This window comes from Pelmatolapia mariae, linkage group LG16_19 (genome assembly GCF_036321145.2).
Source record: "Pelmatolapia mariae isolate MD_Pm_ZW linkage group LG16_19, Pm_UMD_F_2, whole genome shotgun sequence".
Lineage (NCBI taxonomy): Eukaryota > Metazoa > Chordata > Actinopteri > Cichliformes > Cichlidae > Pelmatolapia > Pelmatolapia mariae.
Genome location: NC_086241.1, coordinates 46,347,079 through 46,371,587, shown reverse-complemented (window position 1 = coordinate 46,371,587; position 24,509 = coordinate 46,347,079). Strand labels below are relative to the sequence as shown.

The 24,509-nt window shown below is 41.0% G+C and overlaps 1 protein-coding gene across 1 annotated transcript in view; it reads right to left on the bottom strand.

Annotated features, from left to right (window-relative positions):
- Positions 1 to 7,544: 7,544 nt before the first annotated feature.
- Positions 7,545 to 24,509, bottom strand: part of atrn (attractin) — a 123,556-nt gene continuing 106,591 nt past the window's right edge. Inside the window, exons 27-29 of the mRNA XM_063497135.1 lie at positions 23,825 to 23,932; positions 12,625 to 12,739; positions 7,545 to 9,579 (exon numbers count right to left, since the gene is read on the bottom strand). Coding sequence (XP_063353205.1) covers positions 9,455 to 9,579; positions 12,625 to 12,739; positions 23,825 to 23,932 — 348 coding nt within the window. The 3' untranslated portion in view covers positions 7,545 to 9,454. The remainder of the gene's footprint in view (positions 9,580 to 12,624; positions 12,740 to 23,824; positions 23,933 to 24,509) is intronic.

The window sequence follows — 24,509 nt, the reverse complement described above, 5'->3', positions numbered from 1 at the left end:
TCAAGTTCTGCTTTCAAGTCAAATATGATTGTGGTGCTATATTTTAAAAAGCCCGATGGATCACCGAGCTGATATGTTCTATATGATTCGACTTTCCTTGCATTATAGATGCCCCTCTGCCCACTAGCAACAGTCCCAAAGAGCCTGAAGCCATCAGAATTATTCAAAGAAAAAAAAAATTCAATTGAAAACTTTTAAAAATTGTTCTTTTATTTTTTATATTCTTTATACATTATGTATGTAAAATCTTAAATATATTCCATGTATTGAGGTAATAAAAGTACTTAGCATCCAAACCTTGAGTCAGTTGAAGTTCTGGTCAGTGCACTTTGTATTCTGTGGGATTTCATTCAAAAACCCTAAGTCTTATCTCAAAGAGACTCACCCTGTGTGAAAGAGGACAAAATTGGCTTCATCTCAATTTAAAATTGTGCTTGCTTTTGTTCAGGACAAGTATTTTGCTGTGGTTAACCAGCATATGTTGTCTTACAACGTACAATCATGGTAAAAAGAAAGTATGCCTCCTGTCAACTCTAAGCTTTTACTTAACAGGGGAATATTTTACAATCCAGGGCAGCATTAACCTTAAAATGACAACCTGAAACAAACACCACGAGACATTTGACACTGTGTCGTTATTTATTTATTATTTTAAAAACATAGGCAAAACTTGCGAACCAACTATTGGAAAACCTGTGGATCAATTCAAATATCTATAGTATCAATACCAACGCTGGAGCGATACTAGCACGGTAGGATTAATACTTTGTTTCTATCCTCTAACTTCAGTATGTGAAGCCCACAAACTGTCTATAGGTTATAGCAGCTGTGTTGGCTACAGTGGTCCTGTGTTTACTTGGTATCGGATCAATACCAACATTTACAGTATTGCACAGCACTAACATACATTTTTTAAAACCATCTTTTTGCACCGATACCTTGAATTGTTTTCTGTATGACTTTTCCAAACTCCTGCATCACTGCAGAGGAATTTTGACCTACTTTTGTTTACAACGGTGAACTTTGCCGTTCGCGTGCATTTGTTGATGCACAGCTCTCCTACAGTCCTGCCACAGCACTTCAATCAGGTTAAAGTCTGGACTTTGGCCATTTGAACAACTTGATTCATTTCTTTTTCAGCCATTCTGTTGTAGATCTGCTGCTGTGCTTGGGATCATTGCATGATACTGGTTGGGCCAAGCTTTAGCTGTCAGACAGATGGCCTCACGTCTGAATACTCTGGTAAACAGAGGAGCTCATTGTTGACAAAATGACTGCAAGGTGCCAAGAACCTGTGGCTGCTAAACAAACCCAAATCATCATCCACCACCGTGCTCGACAGTTGCTACGAGGTGTTTGTGTCAATATGCCGCGTTTGGTTTTCCATATAAACAGCGCTGTGCGTTGCCTCTACTGTAATCAAAAGAAGTGTTGTGGTGTGTTCACATATAATGTTGCAAACCCCGTATTAAGCAGCAGGTAGGAAAGTATTTTAAAATTTCAGAACTTAGAACGGGAGTGGAGATGAAATTTTGTAATTTTACAGCACAAGAGGAACCCCGCCTTCACTCTGATCCATCCCTAAGCTGATTTGTCATATTTTCCACAGCTCTAGTACTTTTAAATTCATCCTGCTGTAAACATAAATTTTTCAATACCGGCTCCTTTCATTGCGAGGCGAACATTACATCCTCTAGGGGATGCAAAAAGGGCTTGTTTTGGAATTACAGCATCAAAGACAATCATTTCAAGTTGAGTGTACTTACTTGAAAGACATCTTAGCCGAATTTGTGCACAGTCTGAAGCACCCTCCCTCTGGCACCGAACGAGCACATTCAAATAAGCGTTGCAGGAGAATTCCGAAATTAATTATTCGTAGTTATCGAGACAAACAGCAATGGCTGGATTTCCACATTTAATAATAGACAAAAAAAAATGTTCTGTCATTCTTTTATGTACATCAATAATTACAAGGTCAGTAAGCTATTATCCTCAAGTTTTACATGTAGTTGTCATCAGCTTCTAGTAATGCTTGTTCATCCTACTCTGCTGTCTTACATACAAAATATGCACTGTAGTCACATTTTTAAAAGCCGAGAGAGGTTCGCCATAAATGATTTTTTTAAACCATTCAACAAATATCATTCACAATACTTTCTCATTATTTACAAAAGAACAGCAACTGCTAAATTATACATATTAACAGCCTACTTCCTCAAGATATATAATGCCTCTATACAAAAAGGAAGGAGGAGGAAAAACGATAGAGGGGGTAATGCCTGAATTTACAATGACCTTATTCAGATGCTTTAACCTAGGTGTTACAGCATTTTAAGTACAGGTTAATGCTGCTAGTGTCTACTTGTGAATATTAGGAACGTTTCCAGTTACTAAACACACTTCATGAACATGTATCTGCTGTACATTTCTACCAGCGAATACAGAGATTAATAAAGTGAAATAAGGCCACTGTAAAGTTTCAGTGTTACCCTAGTAAAGTTTGAGGCCTGGAAAGCGGAGCAAAATAGAGAAAGCTGCCCATCTCTTTGAATCAAAAACAAAAAAAATGGACAGGTAAACAGGGCAGTGACAGTGTACACGCTTTAAACGTTTCCCTTTGCAAACTTCCACACTCCCTCTCAGATATTTTGAGCTGCTCAGGAGCACTTCACACCCTGGTAACACCGAATGGTAGCGGGAGGTAATCGGCTGGAAAATCTGAACTTTAGGACCCAGGAATCTCGTAATGCGACATCAGCAGAGTGCACACGCTAAAGTTCATGTTTACCAACAGGGCTGGGCTTTAATGCGTTTAGACCAAGGGGAGAAAGTCAACAGATTTAGCTTCGGCCTGCCCACGTCGACGTTAAAACGGAGTGTATTGTGCTCTTAGGTTTTGATTTGTCGCATCAATTTGGTCTTACAAAAAACACGGGACACATACTGGAGCTGGATTTCTGACTTTTTAAAAAAAGGCATTTCATATATATTCTCATGCATCCACCACCGTTCCCGCCATGCTGGCACAGATTCCTCAACACATCCTAGCGAGGAAAAAAAGCCAGTGATTCCACGTTTGACCGTTGAAAACAAAAAGCAGCTTTCCAACCTTCCTCCAAGCAATATTTAACACTAATCCACCAAACAAAATAGGGCACACTGAGGCCATCTTCCAGCTCTGTAGAGGTATAATCATTTACTATTTAAGGATGGCAAGACTAAATTAGCAAATGCAGGTCCTTTTCCCCCATAGATGCTTTACAATAAATGCCTTACAGATAGATTCAAACTATTATATTCCAAGTAAAGGTTTTGATTAAAATGTGACTCCAAAAGTAAATAAGAGGGGAAGAAAATGAATGTGCAGGTATGTTTCTTAGTAATTTGAAAGGACTGTTATGTTTGACTGGTTTTAATCTGGGATGGTTAAATATTTTTCCTGTTGCTGCCAAAAATTATTTTAGCAGAAATTTGAATGATTACGTTTTGTATTTACACTTGAAATTTTCCCGCTACAAATACATAACATTTTTTGAGTACAGTTTCCAGTTTTGCGCTTAAATGACTGCTAGCTTATCCTGATTGCACAGACACCAGAGCAGCTCCACCCCCACTGGTCTACAGGTGGAAACCTTTCTGTAAAGCATCGACTGCAGGACGCTCGATTTCCATCATGAGCCGTGTTTAAAGGTACCCTGTAGAGTTTTTTATCATTAATGCTACGCATCAGCAATTTTTTTTTTAAACTGTACACAAACACGTCTGTCCCAGTGATTTGATGCTAATCCACTGGGGAAAAACAAAAGAAAAAAGCAGCAATGCATCAGAGCAAAAACATGCCGTGCAGGTTAGCACATTTAAAGGTGCAATATGTATAGATTTAATTATTCCAAAGAAGTGTATACATCACACATATCTACCGAATTTGGCATGCTAACCTGCCAACACTAACTCGTACTTTTACACAATTGCACTTTGCACTAAAGCATCCAGTCTGCACTCAGCACAGCATCAGAGAAAAAAACCCAAAAAAACCCAACTTTTCTTTTATACGGACACTGAGGACCGGGAACTTTGAGCAGCAGACGGCAGACATGAGCACTGTTTGTGCCTCATTGTGAGTTTTAAAGAAAGTCAGGCTAAGAAACAAAAGCAAGGCTGCTTAGGATCCAGACTAGCTGCTAACGATAATGCTAATGCAAAAACACTGACCTTCCCACTGCCACCCTAGAGTAAGGTGTTCTACATATTGCACCTTTAAAATTTGGCTTTGCAAAAGAAAAAGTAAAATCCTTCAGTATGTTTGCAAGCCGTCAAAGGTACATGTGATGCATCTGAGGAATACTGACTAAAAATCCAAGGCGGTGCTTTTAACACTAACGAAAGGCGACTAAATGCAGACAGAAGACCACAAAAAGTGGCTAATCTCAAAAAATAGTTATTAGTTGTTCATTTATAAGATACGCTCTACGCCCACACGTACATGGGTATTCTTGAAAACGCAGATTTTTCTATGCGTTTGCACCTTTCGTCCACACGTAAACTGCGTTTTCGGTCACTGAAAACGGAGATTTTTAAAAACGCCTGCCAGGGTGGATATTTTCGAAAACGCAGCGCCAAAGGTGTGCGCCTATTTTGACGTCACACTGTGCGCCACGTTTTTGTTTCGGTGAAATGAATTTCTGCAATGGCGGACTTAGACAAAATACTGTTACTGTTAATTTTACTCTCTGCAGTGTTTAAATGCTTACATATACACACACAGTTACTGTCGCTCCACACATAGGACTCAATTCTGCTTCTATGCGCCATCTTTGTTTACTCTTTCCCACCGAGGCTTCTAGACTTCTGATTGGCCAACATTTCTACACGGTTAGGAATATATCGCCACCTGTTGCTTTGGCATGTTCCTAGCAGCGTTTTCCTTCAATTTTGCGTTTACGTGTGGACAGGATTTTTTTTTAAAAACAAAAACGGAAAATCCCCGTTTTCAAAAATACCCGTGTACGTGTGGATGTAGCCACAATGTAGCTGAGATGAAAACACCTTTTTGTCCATCAGTCATCACTGGGGGGAGATGAGGTTATCATGGGGCGACCTAACTGGACAACAGTAGCTGCAGCTGGGCGTAGCTTCACCCTGCTGAGTGCAAATGCGTTTGCTGCTCGGCATGGCTGAAGCAGACTAAGTAGGGCTTTTAAAGCATTAGTTGGCTGAATGGACTTCTCTTCAAGTTTTGTAGAGATAAATATGCTTTGAATGCGCGCACAGGCCAAATTTATCCAATTACAGCATACAGTCTGGGCCACAAGCCCAGAATTATGAACCCGACAAACTGCAATTAGCCAAGACCAAGAATGAGGCATCGTGCTCTAATGATACATGAAACATGTCGTTACATTTATTATTAAAGTGATAAAAGTAATGACATGCTTTAGATATCAGGTCATACTGTCCAGCCCTGCCATTAAGCTGTAAGTCAGTCCTGTCCTAACAGGTGCAAACGTACAACTCTGAGTCTGTACACGCCAACACAGTCCTGAGAAGATGCCTGATCGGCAAAAAAAAAAATTAATGAAAACAGCCGTGTGGGTGGACCAGGGATGAACTGCCCTGGATAAATGTTGAAACTGCAATATTACTTCTAAATTTAACTAATCGCTGAATGCTTGGGACTTGTGTAGGAGTCTGGTGTGAGGCTGCTGACAACAAACTTGTTTACAGATAAACAGGTTTCATATACATGTCAAAAATCTGGAAAAACTTTAGTCTCGTTTGAGTTTCCTAAGCCAATCATAGCACAGAGGTTAAAAACAAAAACACAAACATTCAACATTATCTCAAAGACATCAGCATCCGACACAGGATCCGTGTCGTTTGAACCATCAAGCAGAAGAAGATCACAGTGGGCTGACTGGGCATGCAGAGCTCACATCTTCTTTACAAGCTCAGTGTCTTTCTTAAAAAAGGAAAGAAAAAAAAACTTCAAAGTGACAACTGGCTCTTTAATGGTCTGAACCCATCATCCCACAGTTCCTCTGCCATCTGCATTAACCACTGCACCGCCCTGTCACCCACGGCCAAAGAAAGAAAGTGGCGACAAACCGTCCTCGGTGAGTTACAGTTTACAGATTTACCTTGGCTGCACAGATTTTACATTCATTTATAGAAAACAAAACAAAACAAACAATCTTTATGAAATTATTACTGCAGTACAGTCGAAGCAGTTGTACACCACACTCGTATGGAGAGATTCAATGCAACAAAATCATATTTGCAATGATGAAAACGACTGCCGTCGTAGGTTTTGTCACTGGAGAGTACAGTAAAGTGATTGAGCATCGTGAACAGCTAGTGTTTTATGTTAAACAGAAACAGGCCTGCTGCGGAGTGAAAAAGTTAACCTGCAGAGAAATCAAAAACGCAAAGGTGCTGGCAGATCTCAGAGCTGCTGACGCTGCAGAGGAAAGACAGATGTAGTTCATGTGCCGTTCAGGCATTTTAGTGTTGGGAGCACATCGCCACCTTTGATGGCGGTTAATGGGACTTTGCGAGCTGCGTTTCTGTCGTGTCTCTCGTGTCTTTGCCACACTTTTGTCTCACAGGTTATTGTAAAGTCTCACTTTTAAGCCAAATCTCACATAAAGCGTAATTTTCTTCTTCCAATGGCCAACATAGCACATTTTATCAGAGTTTCTTGAACTGAACTGCACCTTCAAATGGTTGGAGGTGAAAGAACTTCATTCTGAGACAGTGTGGTAGGTATTTTCAAAGGGACTGAAAAAGTACTAAATAAAAATACTCTGTGGAACTCAGAAGGACTCTTTGTGATCATCACATTCATGTAATAATAGTTGGTTATTACCAAAACGCCCTAAAACATCCAGAGCCTCAGTTTAATATAAATAATAATAATTAATATTATTTTATTCTGTAAAAACAACCCAACAAAACATCAAACTACCCATGTTGGGTAAAAAAACAAATCCTTTATTCTAGCAGAGGAAAGAGAGGAAAATTGATAAAGACTGCAGGTGAAGCGCTTTGATTCCTCAAAGCACGAGCACGAACGGAGCCGGCTTCTCCGCGCCGTGACGCTCGCCAAGTGGAGTCGCGAGCGCACGCGGCACTCTATAATTACAGAATGTCAGCTTTGTTCATGCTTTCTGTTCTGACCTTTTCCCAGTGCTAAAAGTGTGCCCTTTAACCAGGCGGTGTGAAGTTCTAGTATGCTGAGCACATGTGAGAGCTGGGAACTAAACACAACGAGCTCTTTAGGGTAGAATGCAAACTATTAAATTGTTCTATTGCTGCACTTCCCAGAGAGTGGGAAGTTTACAACCTTCCGAGATGGAAAGAGACGCAGCATATTTCCTATAGGTTGATACACCAACAAATGTGGCCTAAAAGTGTGCAGCTTACAACTTATACCTTATAAATGTGAACAATAAGATACATAGCTATATATATATATATATATATATATATATATATATATATATATATATATATATATATATATATATATATATATATATATATATATATATATATATAGCTATATGCAAAATTGAACAAAGAAAGAAAGAAAAACTAAAGGAAAAAATGGCACAAATCCAAATTTGATGTTTTAGTTGTGACAGCTCTGTTTTAATCTACCAATCTCAGTTTTTCTGTGTTTGCCTTGGGGTTTTTTATTCTGCATTTTCCCTCATTTTCCCACTTGAAGTAATGCTGCTTTAAAAGCGGGCCCGATATTTTAGATGTAGACTGTAGACAAGTGCAGCTAAAAGCAGCTGAGGGACCAGACGACAACATAATTTCAAGAGACAATTTTTTTTCTTTCAGAATAAATAACCAGGGTCTTCTGTGACATGGAGGCCGATTCAAAAGTCCATTTTTAAAAAACGATGCTCTAAAAGAAACAGGCACTGACTCATGCATTCTGGCTGCTAACAAAAATAAAAAACACTGCACTTTACCATTTAAACGCTGGGGTTTAGCAGCTCCACTGTAGCCGCATCGATAAGGGCACAGACGTCGCTGCTGTATGGGCTAATTGGGCGGTTGTAGATAGATCACAGATGTGGAACAATCGCAATCGAATGGCACGATAAGAGCGGCGGAGATGCTGGTATCCCGGGGGTAGGAGGGATGCATTGCATTTCGGGAAATGAGAGCAGTAATTAGAAGGTATGGATTTCTTAGGCAACAGTCTCAGAGCTCAACAGTTGCCCTGGCAGCGGTCACTAACATCATCCAAATCACTTCAGTCAATCAGAGTCACGTGATCTATAGGAAGCCTGTGTCACATGGGTTTCGAGGACAATTTTTAATTGCCAGAGGTCTCCCCCCACCCCACCACTACTACTAGCTCTGTGTGTGTGTGAGCCTTGCATACTGCCATTGGCTTTCATTAGAACTGGAAGAGTAATTAGCTGGAAAAGTTTCAATTGCACTGGTGATCCAGCAGCCAGCCGGCCAGCACGGGTGAGGCATTGCAGCGGTCTTGCATTGCAGCGGTTTTGCATTGCAGCGGTCTTGCCTTGTGCGGTGGACGGCTCGGCAGCCAAATGGCCAAAGACGGAGAGACGAAGCTCTAGACAGGCCGCAAGAGTGGGCAGCGGGAGAAGACACATAGGCCGATTGAAATGTCACACACTCTTTAAATGGGCTCTGGCTACACAGGCAACCTCCTACAGTGGATCCTCATTAAAGGAAGACTGAACATGCTGTTAGCTTGCTCGGAGGCCAAACTGTGCAGGACTCCAGTGACAACAGCCCTCAGTGCTGAGCTGTGAACATGACAGCAGGTGACAATGGGCTACAAATGGGTACAAGGGCTTGCTGAAGTGTGTGCTATGCGTTTTTGTGTGTGCATGTCCAACTGAGCGTGTCCAGTTTTGTTCCTGCCTCTGAAATAACACAATACAAAAGAAAGAACAACAATAACTTAAATAAAATGCGAACATAGACGGTCGCAAAGTCTCTGGATTTTTTTTGTTTTGTTTTTTGTTTTTGTCAAAAACTACGAGACAAGGATCTCTTCTAGCAGCAAGCCGTGGCCGCCTCGACTAACGAGGTGGTGTCGACAAATGTAAAATGTTTCATTGAGGGGGAGGGGAGGGGTCAGCACCTGCTCTGTCCCTTCCTTCCTTCCTCCCTCCCTCCCCCCTCTCTGTGTCTAGTTTCTGTCGATCAGTTCGAGGGGACTCCAAGCATCAAAGTTCCTGTAGGAGGACAGGAAGCGGGAGACCTCTGAGGCTGCAGTCTGCCAGATGTCTCGGCCCCCTTTACCAAAACGTTCAAGTCCTGCGTCCCAGCATGCACCTCTCCCTGCCAGAACGGAGCTGGTGGGAGTCTCTGAAGGATGGGGCTGAGGCGAGGGGAGGGTGGGGGAGGCTGATGGGAGAGCTTTTGGTGTTGGGATGGTAGAAGAGGACAGGGGATGCAGTCAGATGCAGGTGGATGGCTGTGCTGTGGGCTGCTGTTTACGATTCCTCAGTCCGCCAGACTTCTCCTTGTACCCCACACACATCTGCTGAGATACATCGACCAGCGCGCTGGCCACGGCCAAACCTGCACACACACAGGAGGACTCATTTAGTTAAAGTAAAAGATATAAAACTACAAACATGAATTACTTTTATTACGCTTTTCCTTATTTTCTGTCATATCAACCTGTGAACTTCGTATAACATATAAAACATGTCCAAAGTTTCAAACGTGCAAATAATCACAGTGCTCCATAAAAGACAAGGGATGATCTAATATGATCAGGGGTGCACATAAGTGGTCCGCAGGTCAAAATAACAGCGCATGTGCACCTGTGGACCACTTATGTGCACCCCTGAATATGATCACCTCAAGCGCAGAGCTTTTTTTTTTTTTTTGTGAGAGGCAGCCAATCAGAAGACAACTTAAAAAAACTAAAAAACACAGTGTGACCTTTAAGACAGAGGATAAACTGTGATGTAAGCACTTTTAACCTCCAAGAATACAAATGTGGAGCTGGGAATGAGGATAAATGATCAGGTTTAAAGTAGAAACTGACCCATAAATATTGAAATCGATGCATATAAGTTCCATTAGATGGAGAGAAGTTAAATGCTAAGCCATGTTAAAATGGCGTTTATAATTAAGAAAAAAATTAAGACACTGAAATGTATGCACTGGTAACAGTCTCAAAAACCCAGCATTAATTAGGCTACACTTGCAATATGAGGCTAACTCTTATTGCAGTAACTGTAATGTGGGGAAAGCTGCTGATGTGTGGAAAGTAAAACACACAAGTTCCAACTCACAACCACGTACACAAACGTGCAGAGCTGGCAATCATTACCTTACACCACACTTCATCAACATTTAATAACATTCTCTGAGCCATGAAATACCAGTAAACTCCATTTATCACCAATATTAGATGCATTTACTGCAATCAAGTAAACATAACTGAAGGCAAAAAAAGAAAGCGGCTGCGCTAGGGATCGCATGCTGAGAAATCATACAGCTACTACTAGTTTCTTATTGATTGAAAAAGAAAAAAAAAGGGTGCAGGATGGCTCAAATCACCTAAACGAGCCGAAGATAGAAATCAGTGATCGTCTGTAGTGGTGATATCCTTTTGGTTGCTATGAAATGAGCTAAAGAGTGCTGTGATGCTGAAAAACTGAAAGCAGTTTAAAGATCTGATAGAAACACCGCCGGATGGGGAACAAGTTAAAAGCATTAGAACGGTAGACCCCCCCCCCCCCAGGGCACGAGGAGATGGTAGGAACACAGCTAACATGGTCTCAACAAAAGCTGCCCGAGGGAAAGCTCCATCGAGAGCCGCGGCAGTTTTGTTATGACAAAAGGACAATGTGGTAATTAATAAGGGCCTTAGGCATGCTGATGGTCTGGGGACTGCAACTGTGGGAGGCAAAGAGCTATACAACACAGAGGAGGAAAAAAATACTGAAAGAAAGGCGAGTTGAATTATTGAGACAGTAAAAGAAAGAGAACAGGAAACAAAAACTAAGAAAAGGTAAGGGAAGCAGCACTTGGTCTTATCAGAGGATCTTGAAAAGAAAGATAAGAAAAACAGATGAAGCATGGGTGGGAATGTAAAGACAGCAAGTGACAGAGCAGAGGATGAAAGAAAGTAATGGACTCAATTCTCAGTGCTGTCAGAAGTTGGGCAAAAAAGAAGGAGGAAGGGAAAGAAGGGAGCAGAGGGAAACAGGAAAAACACTAGATTGCACTTTAAAGCAACGAGGATGAGAAGAGGATAGAGAGGAATCAAGCACAGAATGAGTCTGCATGAATATAGCTGCAGTATGCTTCCTAACACACCCAGTAGATGAAGGTAGGAAAGCAACAAGCAGTCTTCATTTCGCCACAGGAAGAGGAAAAAAAAGGAGGGAGTGAAGAGCAGTAACTGAGGAAAACCAGGAATAGCACTGCTGCTTTCAAGCTGTAGCGTTTTAAAAATGAATACATCCACGTCAAAACGATGGTGCTACATGAAGTAATTACTGTAAACATGTTAGACCACTGTCGAGATGGATGTGCATGATTTTGTTGAGACTAAAAATCACACAATCCCCAAGTAGCACTCAGAGGTGTGGTTGGTTCTGCGAGTAATTTACAACTGTTGTGCTGTTTTCCAAACACAGGCACAGTCAGCTGATGTCCAAAAACAGGCAGTTAGTGAGGTCGGGTTAATTGGTGATTCTAAATTTCACATAAGTGTGAATGAGAGTGCGAATGCCCTGTGAGAGGCTGGCGACTGGTCCAAAGTGCACGCAGCTGAATTTGAGTAGGTCCACCACTAAAATCAGTCATGTGGTCAAGTAGAGCTCATAAAATCACTGTGAAACCTTGAGTGCTCTCCATGGTCCTGAAATCACAACGGTTCAATTTGAGTGTAATTAAATTTAAGGTTTAATGTATGTTTGTTTTTTTTAAGTTTGTTAACGTAAAGGTATTGCCCAGACTGACGTCCATCACAAATCAGTTTGCGTGCTTGATTTAAATATTCTCTCCTTCCTATATTTTGAAAAAGGAACACCAAGAAATCTCTAAATTCCTAATTTTGTATGTCATCTTCTCACTGTGCTCTGTTCCTAAATGCTGATAGTGCTTTTTTCCGTCCCACCAAAACCCAAATCTGGTCCTTGCATCCTAATTTTTTTTATTTACATAATATATAGGCCTGGGGAAAAAAATAGATGCGTGAGCTCTCAATTATTTTTTATCCATGTATATTAAATGCATCAACTTGGAAGCATTTTGCAGGTTTATCCTGTACAAATATTAAATAAAAATGTAACTAATCTATAGATTAAGAATCAAGATCACCAGTTTCATTTTCTTAAAACTGGAGCTGGTGTGTGTGCGTATACACTGGAGGCTGGATCATAAAGTCGGTGTTGGATAACAAAAGAAAGAGGAAGTGAACCACGTTGAAAAAAGACTGAAAGGCTCAAAATTGTCATGGACCAACTAAGACCAAAGCTACAGTACATAACAGAGGGGGGAGGAAGTCAGATCAAGGAAAGATGATGTAAAAAAGTGAGGCTCAACCAAACAAACAAGTCAGGAAAGAAAAACAAGTGAAGGATTTTAAAGGCTGCGTCTTACCAGACTGTCCTGGAGGAGGGATTCCGCCGGTGCCCCTGGGTAACCGTACAAAGATGGAGAGCACGGCGGCTTTGTTGCCAAAGCAAGGCTCGAGGGCGATGGGTTTTGGGACGGACTGTGGAAAGAAAATGGGAAAAGAAGAAAAAAGTATACATCACAAGGCTCTCAAATCCTGGTGAACACACACCATTTTCAAAGCCGTGGATAACAGAGGCTTTACTGTTACTGTTCTTGTTTGTGTCAGCAACATGCACAGAAACACAAAAAACCCACCTTTCTATCCCGTGCTGAGATGCAACTACTGATCTGCAGGCACAAATTGCCCACCCCTCCAACCTTCAAAATCCCCAACTGAGCACAATTTCATGACAATGCCGCATGTGTGCAGCGTTGGCAATGAGTGGCTATCAAGCGAAGACGCCTGAATGGAGATTTGAGTCGGCGGTGCGCTCCGGTCGCTGCAGGCCGTCTGACACGCCTGACTCTCTAATACCAATATCTCCTTTTTATCAGCGACTCATCCATATGTGGGGGATGAGTCCCCCCCCCCCTGTAAACACTGTCTGGATCTGCTGCTGATGCTAGCCTCGTACAATATTTATAGTTTTACCTCGACAGAGGATATGGATATGGAGAATGCCACCATCTTGCCTGCATACAGATAACTTCCTGTGTCTCTCTGGCTTTGTGTTTTGAATTCCTGAGCCGGACAAGAAAAATTGGGCCATGGCATGGCTTCACACACTACTGACACTGCCTCTCAATGTGCTCAAACACAAAACCTTCCAAAACAGACAAGTTGAGATCCTTCCCATGGCAGTCTTTATACTCTGGAGAGTTGAGTTTAACTCCCCGAGTGGGAATGCAGCTAAAGTGACACACACGCGCACATACAGCACTAGGCACACACTCTTTTTGCCTTTTCACTCACAAATTCATCACAGCTTGTCTCTCTCACACATACAGATATACACACACACACACACACACACAGGCACAGTAAGTATACACATGGGGAGCGGGGCAGTAATGATATTCAGGCTCTGACCCATTTTACACATTTATTCTCTGCTCCGTCTCTCTGAGGCTTACCTTTCATACCAGCAGGATACACAGGCTGTCTCGCAGGTAGCTAGGGAAGTGGCACAAAGACCTGGATGCCTCTGGGTGTCTGTATGTATGTGTGTGTGTGTGTCTGAGTAGGGATTCAGTTCAGCTGATGCTGTAACAGAAGGGAGTCTGTATTTGTTTATGCCCGCACACATGTGTGTCTGTCTGTTTATGGCACATGTGCTTTCGGAGGTGTGCCTGTGCAATTGGCCGTGCTCAGGTACAACCTGACAGAGAAGGGCATTTTATGCCCCGTTATATGCACTGTATACAGTACGCCTTAGTGGATACCATCATGCCTTCCAGACACTCAATAAATGTGCTGGTGATTTTACACGTCGGCCTCATGCATGGATAAACCATCATATCAGTTTTTCTCTAAAAGCAATGACTGCAATTTGACTGGGTAGGACACTCTGGCACTCCCGTAACATTTTCACACAGCTGTACCCTCTTATGGGAGATGTCCCAAGAGGGGCTCTTGCACGCAAGAGATCGCAATGCTTCGCAGCACTGGACGCTTGATGGACAGGCCACTAGGACGGTGTCGTAACAGATAATCGACAGGGCCTCTCTCTCTTCTACGACCTCGTGCAACCATGCAAATGCAAACCCTGCTCCTAGATTTTGGGCAAAAACCAACATGGCGGCCTGTTTGCAAACTTTCTCTCACATTTAACAGTCATTTTTACTATTTTTGTCCAGCAAAATGCACCTCTAAAAATTACACCATTTAATGCAAGAAACAAAGCCTATGTTCATATAACAACTGGCTAAACAGAAAAACTGGCTTTACACTTTGCGCTGCGTGTGCATAACACCAATGTGTGTCATTGTATCTCTCATGTATCTGATTTTTTTTTAAGAATACAAAATGTGTGTATATAAGAGCAACACTTTCTTCTCTCACATTTACACACACACCGCATTAAAGCCCTTCCTGAGAACTGACCGGGGGGAGTGGGATGGATGCACCCTCTGGAAACACTGCAGTCGAACCAGCAGCAGCAAATAAATTCCCAGACACTAAAGCTGTGGCCTGCTTCTCAACTCTGACATGCAATAAATAAATTACTGTAACAGTGGCACGGCTTTGAGAAATTAATCTGACTAATGTAGACAAAGAGGCCCAAAGATAATAGGATGGGTCACTGCTTTGTTTTGCATTCTCTTCTCCTTCAGCCTCCTTCTTCACCCCCACCCCACTCTTGTAAAGATAACTTTAAAAGGCTAAAATCACGGAGAGTTTATCCCACAATGCTTTAGAATCCATATAGAGTGCCACAGTGTCTCCTTCATGACCTTTGACCTAGACAAGGGAAAACTTCACAACAGCTTATCACGGAGAAGACAGAGCTCCTTCTTCCATGTAATGTTTTCTATTAAAAAGAAAAAAAAACACTCTTTCACTCCCTTGCTTTTGCTATTTGTTTGTCTTTTAAATCGCTTGCCTTGGTGGTGCTCACTGTCACATTTCAACATCAACCCCAAGTTGTAAAAGAACATGTAAACACTGAATGACATGTAATTATTTGAAATATAATAAACACAAACAAACAAAACTGTTCCTAAGAAGAAAGTCAGTGTCAACCAAAACAGCCATGTTTTAAGAAAACATGTTTTCAACAAAGCAATCAAAAAGACCACAAATGAAACATTGTGACTACGCTCTAATTTGTTTGCAGTAAATCAAAGTGTTTATACTGACATCTACGGTGGCCCTGAAAGGTCAAACGCACTACACCAACAAATAGAAAAAAATCCTGAAAAATCTCACAAAACACAAGCAAAGAGACGATAACGTGACAGCTGTAGAAGTGAGAAGGTAACAGTAAACAGCCAATAACAAACATGTATCTACTGTAGTATATAATATGTAGTATTATATGAATAGAAACATATTACCTGCGCTTACTCTCTCTCTCTCTGCTTTTTTTAAACACGTCTCAGTGCAATACTTTGCATGTTTTGGTTTATGTCACTTTCACAGCTGTTCAGTGACGTTATTGTCTCCCCAAAACTACTGTAGTGTTTTTGTTTTATGTACTTTGTGTTTTATCCAACTTCCTGTGTTTTATTCATCTTTTGTGTATCTTTAACATTTTCTTTGTGTTTTCTTCCATTTCTGTTGTTTACTGGTGTTTTCTGTGTGTGTTTGACATCTCAGGGCTACCATAGCAATCACATAACGCAGCCCTTTTATATGTTTGCATTTAATAAGACAAAAAGATTTTTCTTACAAACGAGCACTAAATGCCTCACTAAATGTGAAAAAATGATTTCTGAAACTGTTAAACAGTCTTGCCTCCCAACATCTGTGGTTACTGGGGAAACTGTAAGTGTGCTACTCTTCATCCCATGTGAGACACGAGGCTGCTAAACTCTGCAAGCTGTCAAGTTTCTGACACTTGTGTCTGAAATGACACATATGAACCAATCAGTTTATCCTTCAAGGAATTCCCCTTACACATATTACACTATTTATAGGCACATCTCTTTCTCTCTTTCCTTTCAGTGAGTTCACGAAAACAGAGGCTGAGCAAGAATAGAAAAAAGCACAAGTCCTTCTCTAAGAGTGGATTTCAATGGCAAATACAGACAAACTCACAGCACAGATATCATGTTTAATGCATGTGTATGATGATCTTGTCAGCTAGTGTTGTGATTATTGAAATAAATAAATAAAAATCAGGTCTGATTTTGATTACTATTAATTCTCTGGAGCACCTCAAACACTGCATTTGGCCCCAAGTAAAACTTTAACAATTTTAAAACAAAACAGCCAAATAATAATAATAATAATAATAATAATAGTAGTAGTAATAATAATAAGAACCAAAAAAAACAAGAATTAAACTCAGTAGACATTAATTTACTTTTTGTGAAGGGTGCTGTGGGACGCAGTCAGAGAGGTGTCTATAGCGCTCCAAAGGCACTTTAGAAAAGTAAAATTAAAGACTCATAAGAGAGGTGGGAGAGAACCAGATAAAAGCATCCTATTTTTCATTTGATTAAAGTAAAAGCCAATATTTTCCCTCAAGGCAACAAAGAGAAGAAGAAAAAAACCAACCTTAATATCCCTTACAGCTTTGTGTGATAAATGAGTGATGACTCAATAACGAGATAAGACAACAAAGCACTCACTATAAGGATCATTTCTTCCCATTTTCAAAATCACGGTGCCAGAACATCATTATACTCCGCTGACACGGATTGCTAAAAAAATGGGAATAAAAATACCGACAACTGACAACCAATACAACATAAGGTAGAGCAATACCACACTTGGCTAATTTTGCTCCTCGATCCCTTGGTACAAGAAAAGATGAAACAATTATTTTGGCCTTGCCAGAAGCACTTCAACTAGGCTGGGTTTGCTCCAGTCCACGGGCCTGTTTTCGCCTCGGGCAGAATGGATTTCTCAGTATTTTTACAACTGAAAAATAAGTGGCGCCGTGATGACTTGAACACATCTGTATTCTGTGTAAAAATAAATAAACAAAAAAAAAAAGAAGAAAAAGACTGGCAGCTTTTAATTTCACAGCTTAGAGCCGTCGTAAGACTCGTCTGCCAAGTCCAATTTCCACCGCAGCAGCTGCAAGCTGCTCTTAGGTTGTGACTTGTTTTCGTGTCGTTTCTCATTTTATAACACCGGTATCTCATATTCAGACCGAAGAGGGAGTAGGCACTGCGAATAAGTGTGGTATTGGAAGAGACTCACTATCAGACTGATGTGAGATGTGACAATGGGATCATTTTGATTTCAACAGGCCTTGTTTCATTGTCAATTGCAGTGTTCATCAGCACTGCATCCAGTGTACAACCTCAATTTCAACTTGACGCTACTAGGCAGGTGCTTCACTTTCTATTTTTGAGAAAAACAAAACAGGAAAAACCAAAAACCCCAAAACAAACAAACACACCTAATTTATCTTCCACAACATACATTTTATTTTGTCCTATGCAGAAATTAAGGGATGGGGGGGCGGGATGGATCAAAAAACAACACCTTGAAAAATTCAATTATCCATCCTTTCAAACTCTTTGAGCATGCTTTGTCTTTGCCTAAGATGTTCCCCAAAGGAGGTGTCTTTTTCTGTAGTCTTCTTCAGAAGCTGCATGTTAATAACATTCCCCAGCAGATGCCTTTGTTATATGGTGTTGAAGCGCTCTTCCCCAGCTCCGCCGGCTCCCCCTTGCTCAACCTCCCTCACCAGCCGCCACTCTGGAGAGTTATCTAGAGTGGCCAGGCAGAGCGGCAAAAGGTTTTGTTAAATTACCTCCAGTAATTAGCCCAGTAGGAAGAATTGCCCACACACACACAAAAACACACATACGTGCACATTGATGTGGGCATACAAAGCGGCCGCATGCTGCTCCGCTTTCATCCACTGCATTCGTTTCTACTTTAGCAGAAGCCAGGGGATAGTCTTCCCCTAGCAGCAACAAGAGCAAGCCAGTCTCCCTGTTGTGGTGACTCACCAGGTACAGCCGCACCACTGAGCCAACTTTGAGTTTTTAGTGAGTTGGTTTCTTTCCACCAAAAATCATTTGGCACCCTGTAATGGCAACATATGGTGATGGATTTGAACTAAATCCTCCAGAGAAGTTTATATAAGTGCGGTACTGTGCAAAAGCCTCCAACCACACATATTTCTTTATGTTTTGCTGGGCAAATAGGCAATATGTGCAGCAATTTATTGAAATATGCAATTATAAATGGAAAAAGCATGTAAGTATACTAATTAAAAGTACCTGCCCCGTTCCCAATGTAACGTTGACATGTTTCAAATCTCCAAACTGGTTTTAATATTAGACCACGATGAAAATGAGTAAATACAAAAAAATCTTGATGGACATTCAAAGCTCTTCTTTGAACTTTGGATGCCTTTTGTTCGGTTCTCTGTCAAGTTGATCCCACTGAGCTTCAAAAATGTTCAAGTACAATCCGAGACTGATAATGTTCCATTCTGTGTTTCCATAAAATGCTTTTACTGCACTTACAGTCAGATCATTGTCATGCAGAAAAATAAATATTGCTTGGTATTGCTTGGTGGAGCCAATTCTGATGGTTTTTTTCAGCATTCATAACTCAAAAAGATTCCCAGCATCCCTGGCTGAAATGCAGCCCCAAACCATGATACAGCCTCCACTGTGTTTTACAGATGGCTGTAGACACTGACTGCTGACCTCCTCCATACATACATGAACCAAGTTTAAATTTGGTTTAAATTTGAATTTGAACCAAAAAATTTAAGTATAGGATCTGTTGCCACTAATTTTCAGTCCAGTTCTTGTCTAATTTGGAGTACCTCAGCCTTTTCTCGCTATTTAACTTCATTTGGCAAACAGTAGATGGATCAACTCTCAGGTCCTGTGTCACGTCTCTGCTGGATTTCTTATTTTTGTCATCTAAAGTAGCCATACCAACATTTTTGGCTAATAGCGCTTTGAGAATCACCTTGTTGGTGCAACAATTTCATGCTTATCAGGCCGTGTTATGTTTGTATTTAAAGATCCAGTTTAGATTTTTTAAAAATACACCATGAATTAGATGCCTTTTTTTTTTTGCTCGATCCACATTGTTGGTGTTAAGTGGCCTAAACAAACTCCGAAAACGTGCAAGGTGAAAATGAATGAAAAAGCAGCCAATATCCAAAGAAGCACTTTGAAATACCTTCTGAAAGCCTGGAGAATTACAACTCCAGACCACCTGCAAAAACATATTACATGAACGTCTGGCTCCTTGGCAGCAAAATATAAAAAAAAATGAGGGGTGGGTCAAGACTTCTGCACAGTACTTTACATTTGAGTAAGCCTTAACTCAAACTAAAACAGGACTCTGATGTGAAATCACATTAAAGAGAGCGCAACCCCAGTTGTCAATGAAGTGTATGTGTAGTAATGCCAACTGCATGCTAATTTTATTTGAAGACTAAAGACAGCGGAAGACAACAATGGCTGTCATCTTTAATACACACGCACGCGCGCACACAAGCCCAAACAAACCGAGGTATCTGATGTGCTGGCCAAAACAAACAAAAGGCACATAGTTTTTCTTCTAGTGCTCCCTCATCTTTCAGTCCATTTCCGTTTGTTGGTTTTTACATAAGTGCCGGAACAGAAACACTGATTACTGACAAAACAACATAAAACACCTCAGGAAATATAACCTCAGATATCAAAAATGTGTAATTGCATGTAATTGTAATTGAATCTGGAAGGAAAGGTCCTTTTATGTCACAATGAAATAAAGAAAGGACCTGAAAATGAGGTACACAATGAATATCTTGTCTTTCATACAGAAAAAACAAAAAACAAACTCTAGCAAATAAAAATAACTGAGCACTGATCTGCACTGATTGATTTTGCCTCATTAAGACAGAATTTGACGACCTTCCCTGTACCTTTAAGAGCAAGTATTGGTAACTCAGTATATCTCAACAAAGACGTGGGTTGATGACCATTAGAATAGTTTCCAGGTTATTTGAAGGGTAGCTAAATAACTTCTGATGCACAACCAGTCATTTTGTCCTATAATCAGGCCTAGAATGTGACAGACTCCACTCTGATCAGAAAACACTACTCCTAGTAGGGTTTTAATAGGTAAAGACACCAACATTAGCAGAATACACTTGACCTGCAGCTTAGAATGACATATCATAAACATATTAGATAAAACAAAACTTTTCCCTCCGAATAGCAAACACTTTTTTTTGCCTCACATGTCCTGATTTCCTCTCTTCGCACAGTATCTATGAATAAAAGCAGAGCAGAAGGCGTCACAAAGGTAATCATCTGCCTGCTATGCTGGGACCGCAGGCTCCATTTGGCAGGAGCTGAGTGAATATATCTCATCGGCGGAGCAAGTTTGGACTTCCCATCGCGACTATAAACAACTTTAATGATCTTGAGCTTGCTGTGCGGCGCCTGGCCTCCCGTATACTCTGATTGTGGGCCTTAATACACAACTGTAGCATCCTGATAAAACAGCATGGAAACAAGGGGAAGAACCTGCTCCGAGTCGCTCAATCTGAGCTGGGAGGAGATAGGATAGCGCACACTCACTGTCTGAGCAGGTTAAGGCACAGAAAGCTGAGGAGGAAGATCTAAATTGGATCTCTGCTCCTGAGCTGCTCCTGCCCTGATGGAGAGGAGGAAGAATAGAAGAAACAGGAAAAAAAGACCAGAGCTGGAAGAAGAAAAGGTAATGCAGAGCAGGAAGAGGTCTGATTCTGCAGCATCTTTTCTTTCTCCGCTACAGCAACACACAGGAGTGCACACAGAATGCATATAAACACACACAAAAAAAAGAAAAAAAACACCCAGATAAGGCCAATAGAAAATCCTAGACAGCTGATAGGATCAGTTAAGGGCTAGTAAATTAGAGGAGAACACTACAGTGAAGTAAGGATGTCAGACAGGACACAAGAGCGACGAAAAGAAAAAGAAAAGATACAAAGCAGAGGACAGAACGAGTCAAAATGGAGAAAAAAGTGAAAATAAAGAGGACAAAAAAAGGAGGCCAAAACTGGAGGCAAAATATAAGAAGACAAGAACAGAAGAAGCAATATAAATAAAGAAATGGGAAAATATACTGAATAGATTTGAATAAATGACATGAGAAGAGAAATGACGAATGGAAGCCAACAAGAAAAGAGTAAAAGTATAGACGAGAACCACTGCTGGGTAAAGGGGAAAAAAGGAAAAAATCGAAATGTAGAAAACGCAAGAATGCATTAAAAGGGGAGAGAGGGCATAAAAAATAGGAAGTGAGGCCGTGCTGCAAAACAGAGAAAAGTGGAAGAGGCTAACCAAGGAAATTACAATGAAGAGCAGACAAAGGAAAGACGAAATAAGATAATAAAAGCCCGAGATTAACAGAAGAGATGAAAACAGGACATTAAAAAATGAAAAGAAAGGGCAAATGATAAAGCAAAGAAAGCAAAATGAATAAAATGAAGATAAAAGAAAAAAAACAGTAAAAGATGGTAAATCACAAAGAGGTTAAAAGAAGGAGAGAAGAAGAAAGAGGGACGAAGAAGGAGGCAGTAGGGAAGGGAACACTTAAAGGAAAGAAAAGATGAGAAGAGGAGAGAAGAAGTGAGGACAGAGGAGCAGAGATGTGAAGAGGCGGCATAGTTTCTGTTCAAGCAGGGGTTTGATTAGCTGCTGATCTTCCCGAGGGGCCCCGCAGCCTTTGCTAGAAGTAACCTTGTGCTCATGATCCAAGCCCCTTGAGATGCATGGACCCTGTCAGAGCCGAGGGGCCCTGAGCTAGCCTGCTGCACAGTCCTATAATTCTGAGCTGCATCTGCATTCAGGGGTCATTCATCACAAAGCGCACAGTCACAGGTATACCTGCCTGCGGCTCTGTGCCCGTTGTATACTAAACTGCAATTTCTATAAGTGCACGATTCCTACTTTTAAATGTTTTCTGCTACTGCATCTATTCTCGGCATCTGCATTTAAATCCACTCCGACTTCTCCTGCCGGCACGTTAAACTCCTCTCTATAATGAAGTCTTCTAAACCTCCATCTCTACCTCACCTTGACCTTTATGTTTAAATCTACCCTTCTACTACTTTCAGCACTTTCTCTCTACACAGATTTCTTTTCACCATACCTATAATTCAGAATGTTGTGTGTGTGTTTGGAGGGGTGGTGGGGATGTTTTCACACATGGACTCAAAAAACCGTCAGGATTATCAAGTCACGACTCTGTCTGAAGTATTCGGTTCCCACATGTAGCACGCAACAGGAGATGGTCTGCATCAGCGGGAATCTCACTGGTGGAAATATGCCATTTGAGTTATGTGAGAGTGTGCAAGTAGCAGGATGCAACCCTTTGGTAACAGTAAAAACACTGAATCATTACCAGTGTTCTCATATAGGCACAAATTGGTGCAATCTGACATCGCACAGACTCTGTACAACACAGCTCATATACTGAAGTCCATTGAGCGATGATCAAACTGAAATGGACGGCTGCATTCTCGCACAAGTATCTGTCACGGCTGAAGTGCATGCATGTGCAAAAAATGGCTATGCAGTCACTTGCCAGAGTACTCAAAACTGCCTTTAAGGTAGTTCCCGTTACAGTCATTGTCTGCAACCACATTTGATCACGATCACATACAACGGGCACTTACACACACATGCGCACACAAACAAGGTAAATCAATATTAGCCACGCTATTAGGATTATGAATGACTGTCTTTTTGATTTGGGTTCTTAACTTGACTGAAGCAAAAAAAACACACAGAAAATAATAATAAAAAGAAAAAAGAAAAAGCTTTATAAAAATGAAATCTTTACCAGTTTTTAATGCTGCACTCCAAATATGAACGAGTAAACTTGCTACCTTTATTTTCTGTTTGTCCATCAAACACACTGATGCACTAAAACAAGGGTGTTTTCTAAGATGAAGATTATGATTTTATTGTTACCCCCTAATTGTTTCATTATCTTCATGTCTGCAAACACTTTGCGTGAGAAGGTGTCAATTTTTTTTTAATCAAATGAAGAATATCTCAATGTGGGAGGTAAGTACTGTCTTAATCAGCAGAACCTTATTCTTGTCTGCATGTATTTAACTCCTGGGTTAACTCAATTCATTTCCATTAGAATTCACAGGCTACCCACATAACCTGGATATAACTGGTATAATGTGCTGTGTTACTCATTGGCAGCCCACATTCAACATCATCCAACCCTCGCACTGTCCCGGCAAATGCACACTGCATTGACCCTCATTAGATGTACTAGACCTGTAATGCACTTCAAACTCTTCTTCATAAGAGAGCTCAATTTGGCCTTCTTGGCTTGCTGAAAACTAATGAGATCTCCTTAAAAAAATTCTTCAGAGCCAACATTGACGTAAAGCAGATGACGTGCAGTATATCTCTCCCTGAGCATAATCAAAAAAGCAGCTAAAAGACACAAGACTGAGCTCCCACTTGAGGGCAGATGAGTGACATGGGCAAAGATAGATGGAACTTCCCTGCCTGCGGTAACCGTCAACCCAGACAAGAGAAGTAGATCTCTGGGGTTCTGTGTTGATTGCTTTAAGGAAAAGGTTGCGCTCACCTTGACGTTTCCTCCTATGAGGTCAGGCGGCTCCTCCTCAGTCTCCAAGGCGACGTTGATGGTGGCAAAAGGCCGGCTGGCCATCTGCTGCATCTCCCTCAGCAGTTGCTAAGAAAAAGGAAGGAGAGTAATGCGAAGGTCAGTGACAGATAAATACCATCTACTGTCCATTCTCCAGACAACTGCCCATCAGGAGGTGGGCTTTTTTTATTTTTAAAAAATGACTTTTTCACACACACAACCCAGCTAGCAGAAAACATTTAGGTCGTTCACTGAAGTAAAAGAGTGAGAAGTCCACTTTGACCGCCATTAATTTAATTTGTATCCACTTGGTTGAACAGCCACGATCTGTGTACGTCTCTGTGTGTATTCTTTAGTTGTGTGAAGTTTGATTTCACACTCGGGGGGCCTTTTCGAACAGTGGTTCGTGCGTTTTGTTCAGTGAGCAAATTGTAGCCACGCCACCAGCAACACAAAATTGGAAACTGTCAATCTAAACACTGTGGTGAAACATAGGTACGATAGTAACAAATAACAGCTAACCCTAGCACTGCTCACCAAGATGTGAGTTTTTTGCTATGGAGCTGAATTTCACCAGTACAAAGGTTCTCATTTTCTTCCATGCAGTGAAATAAAGGTTAGCACAATGACTTTACGCAAAATCATTCATTCAACCTATTTTCAC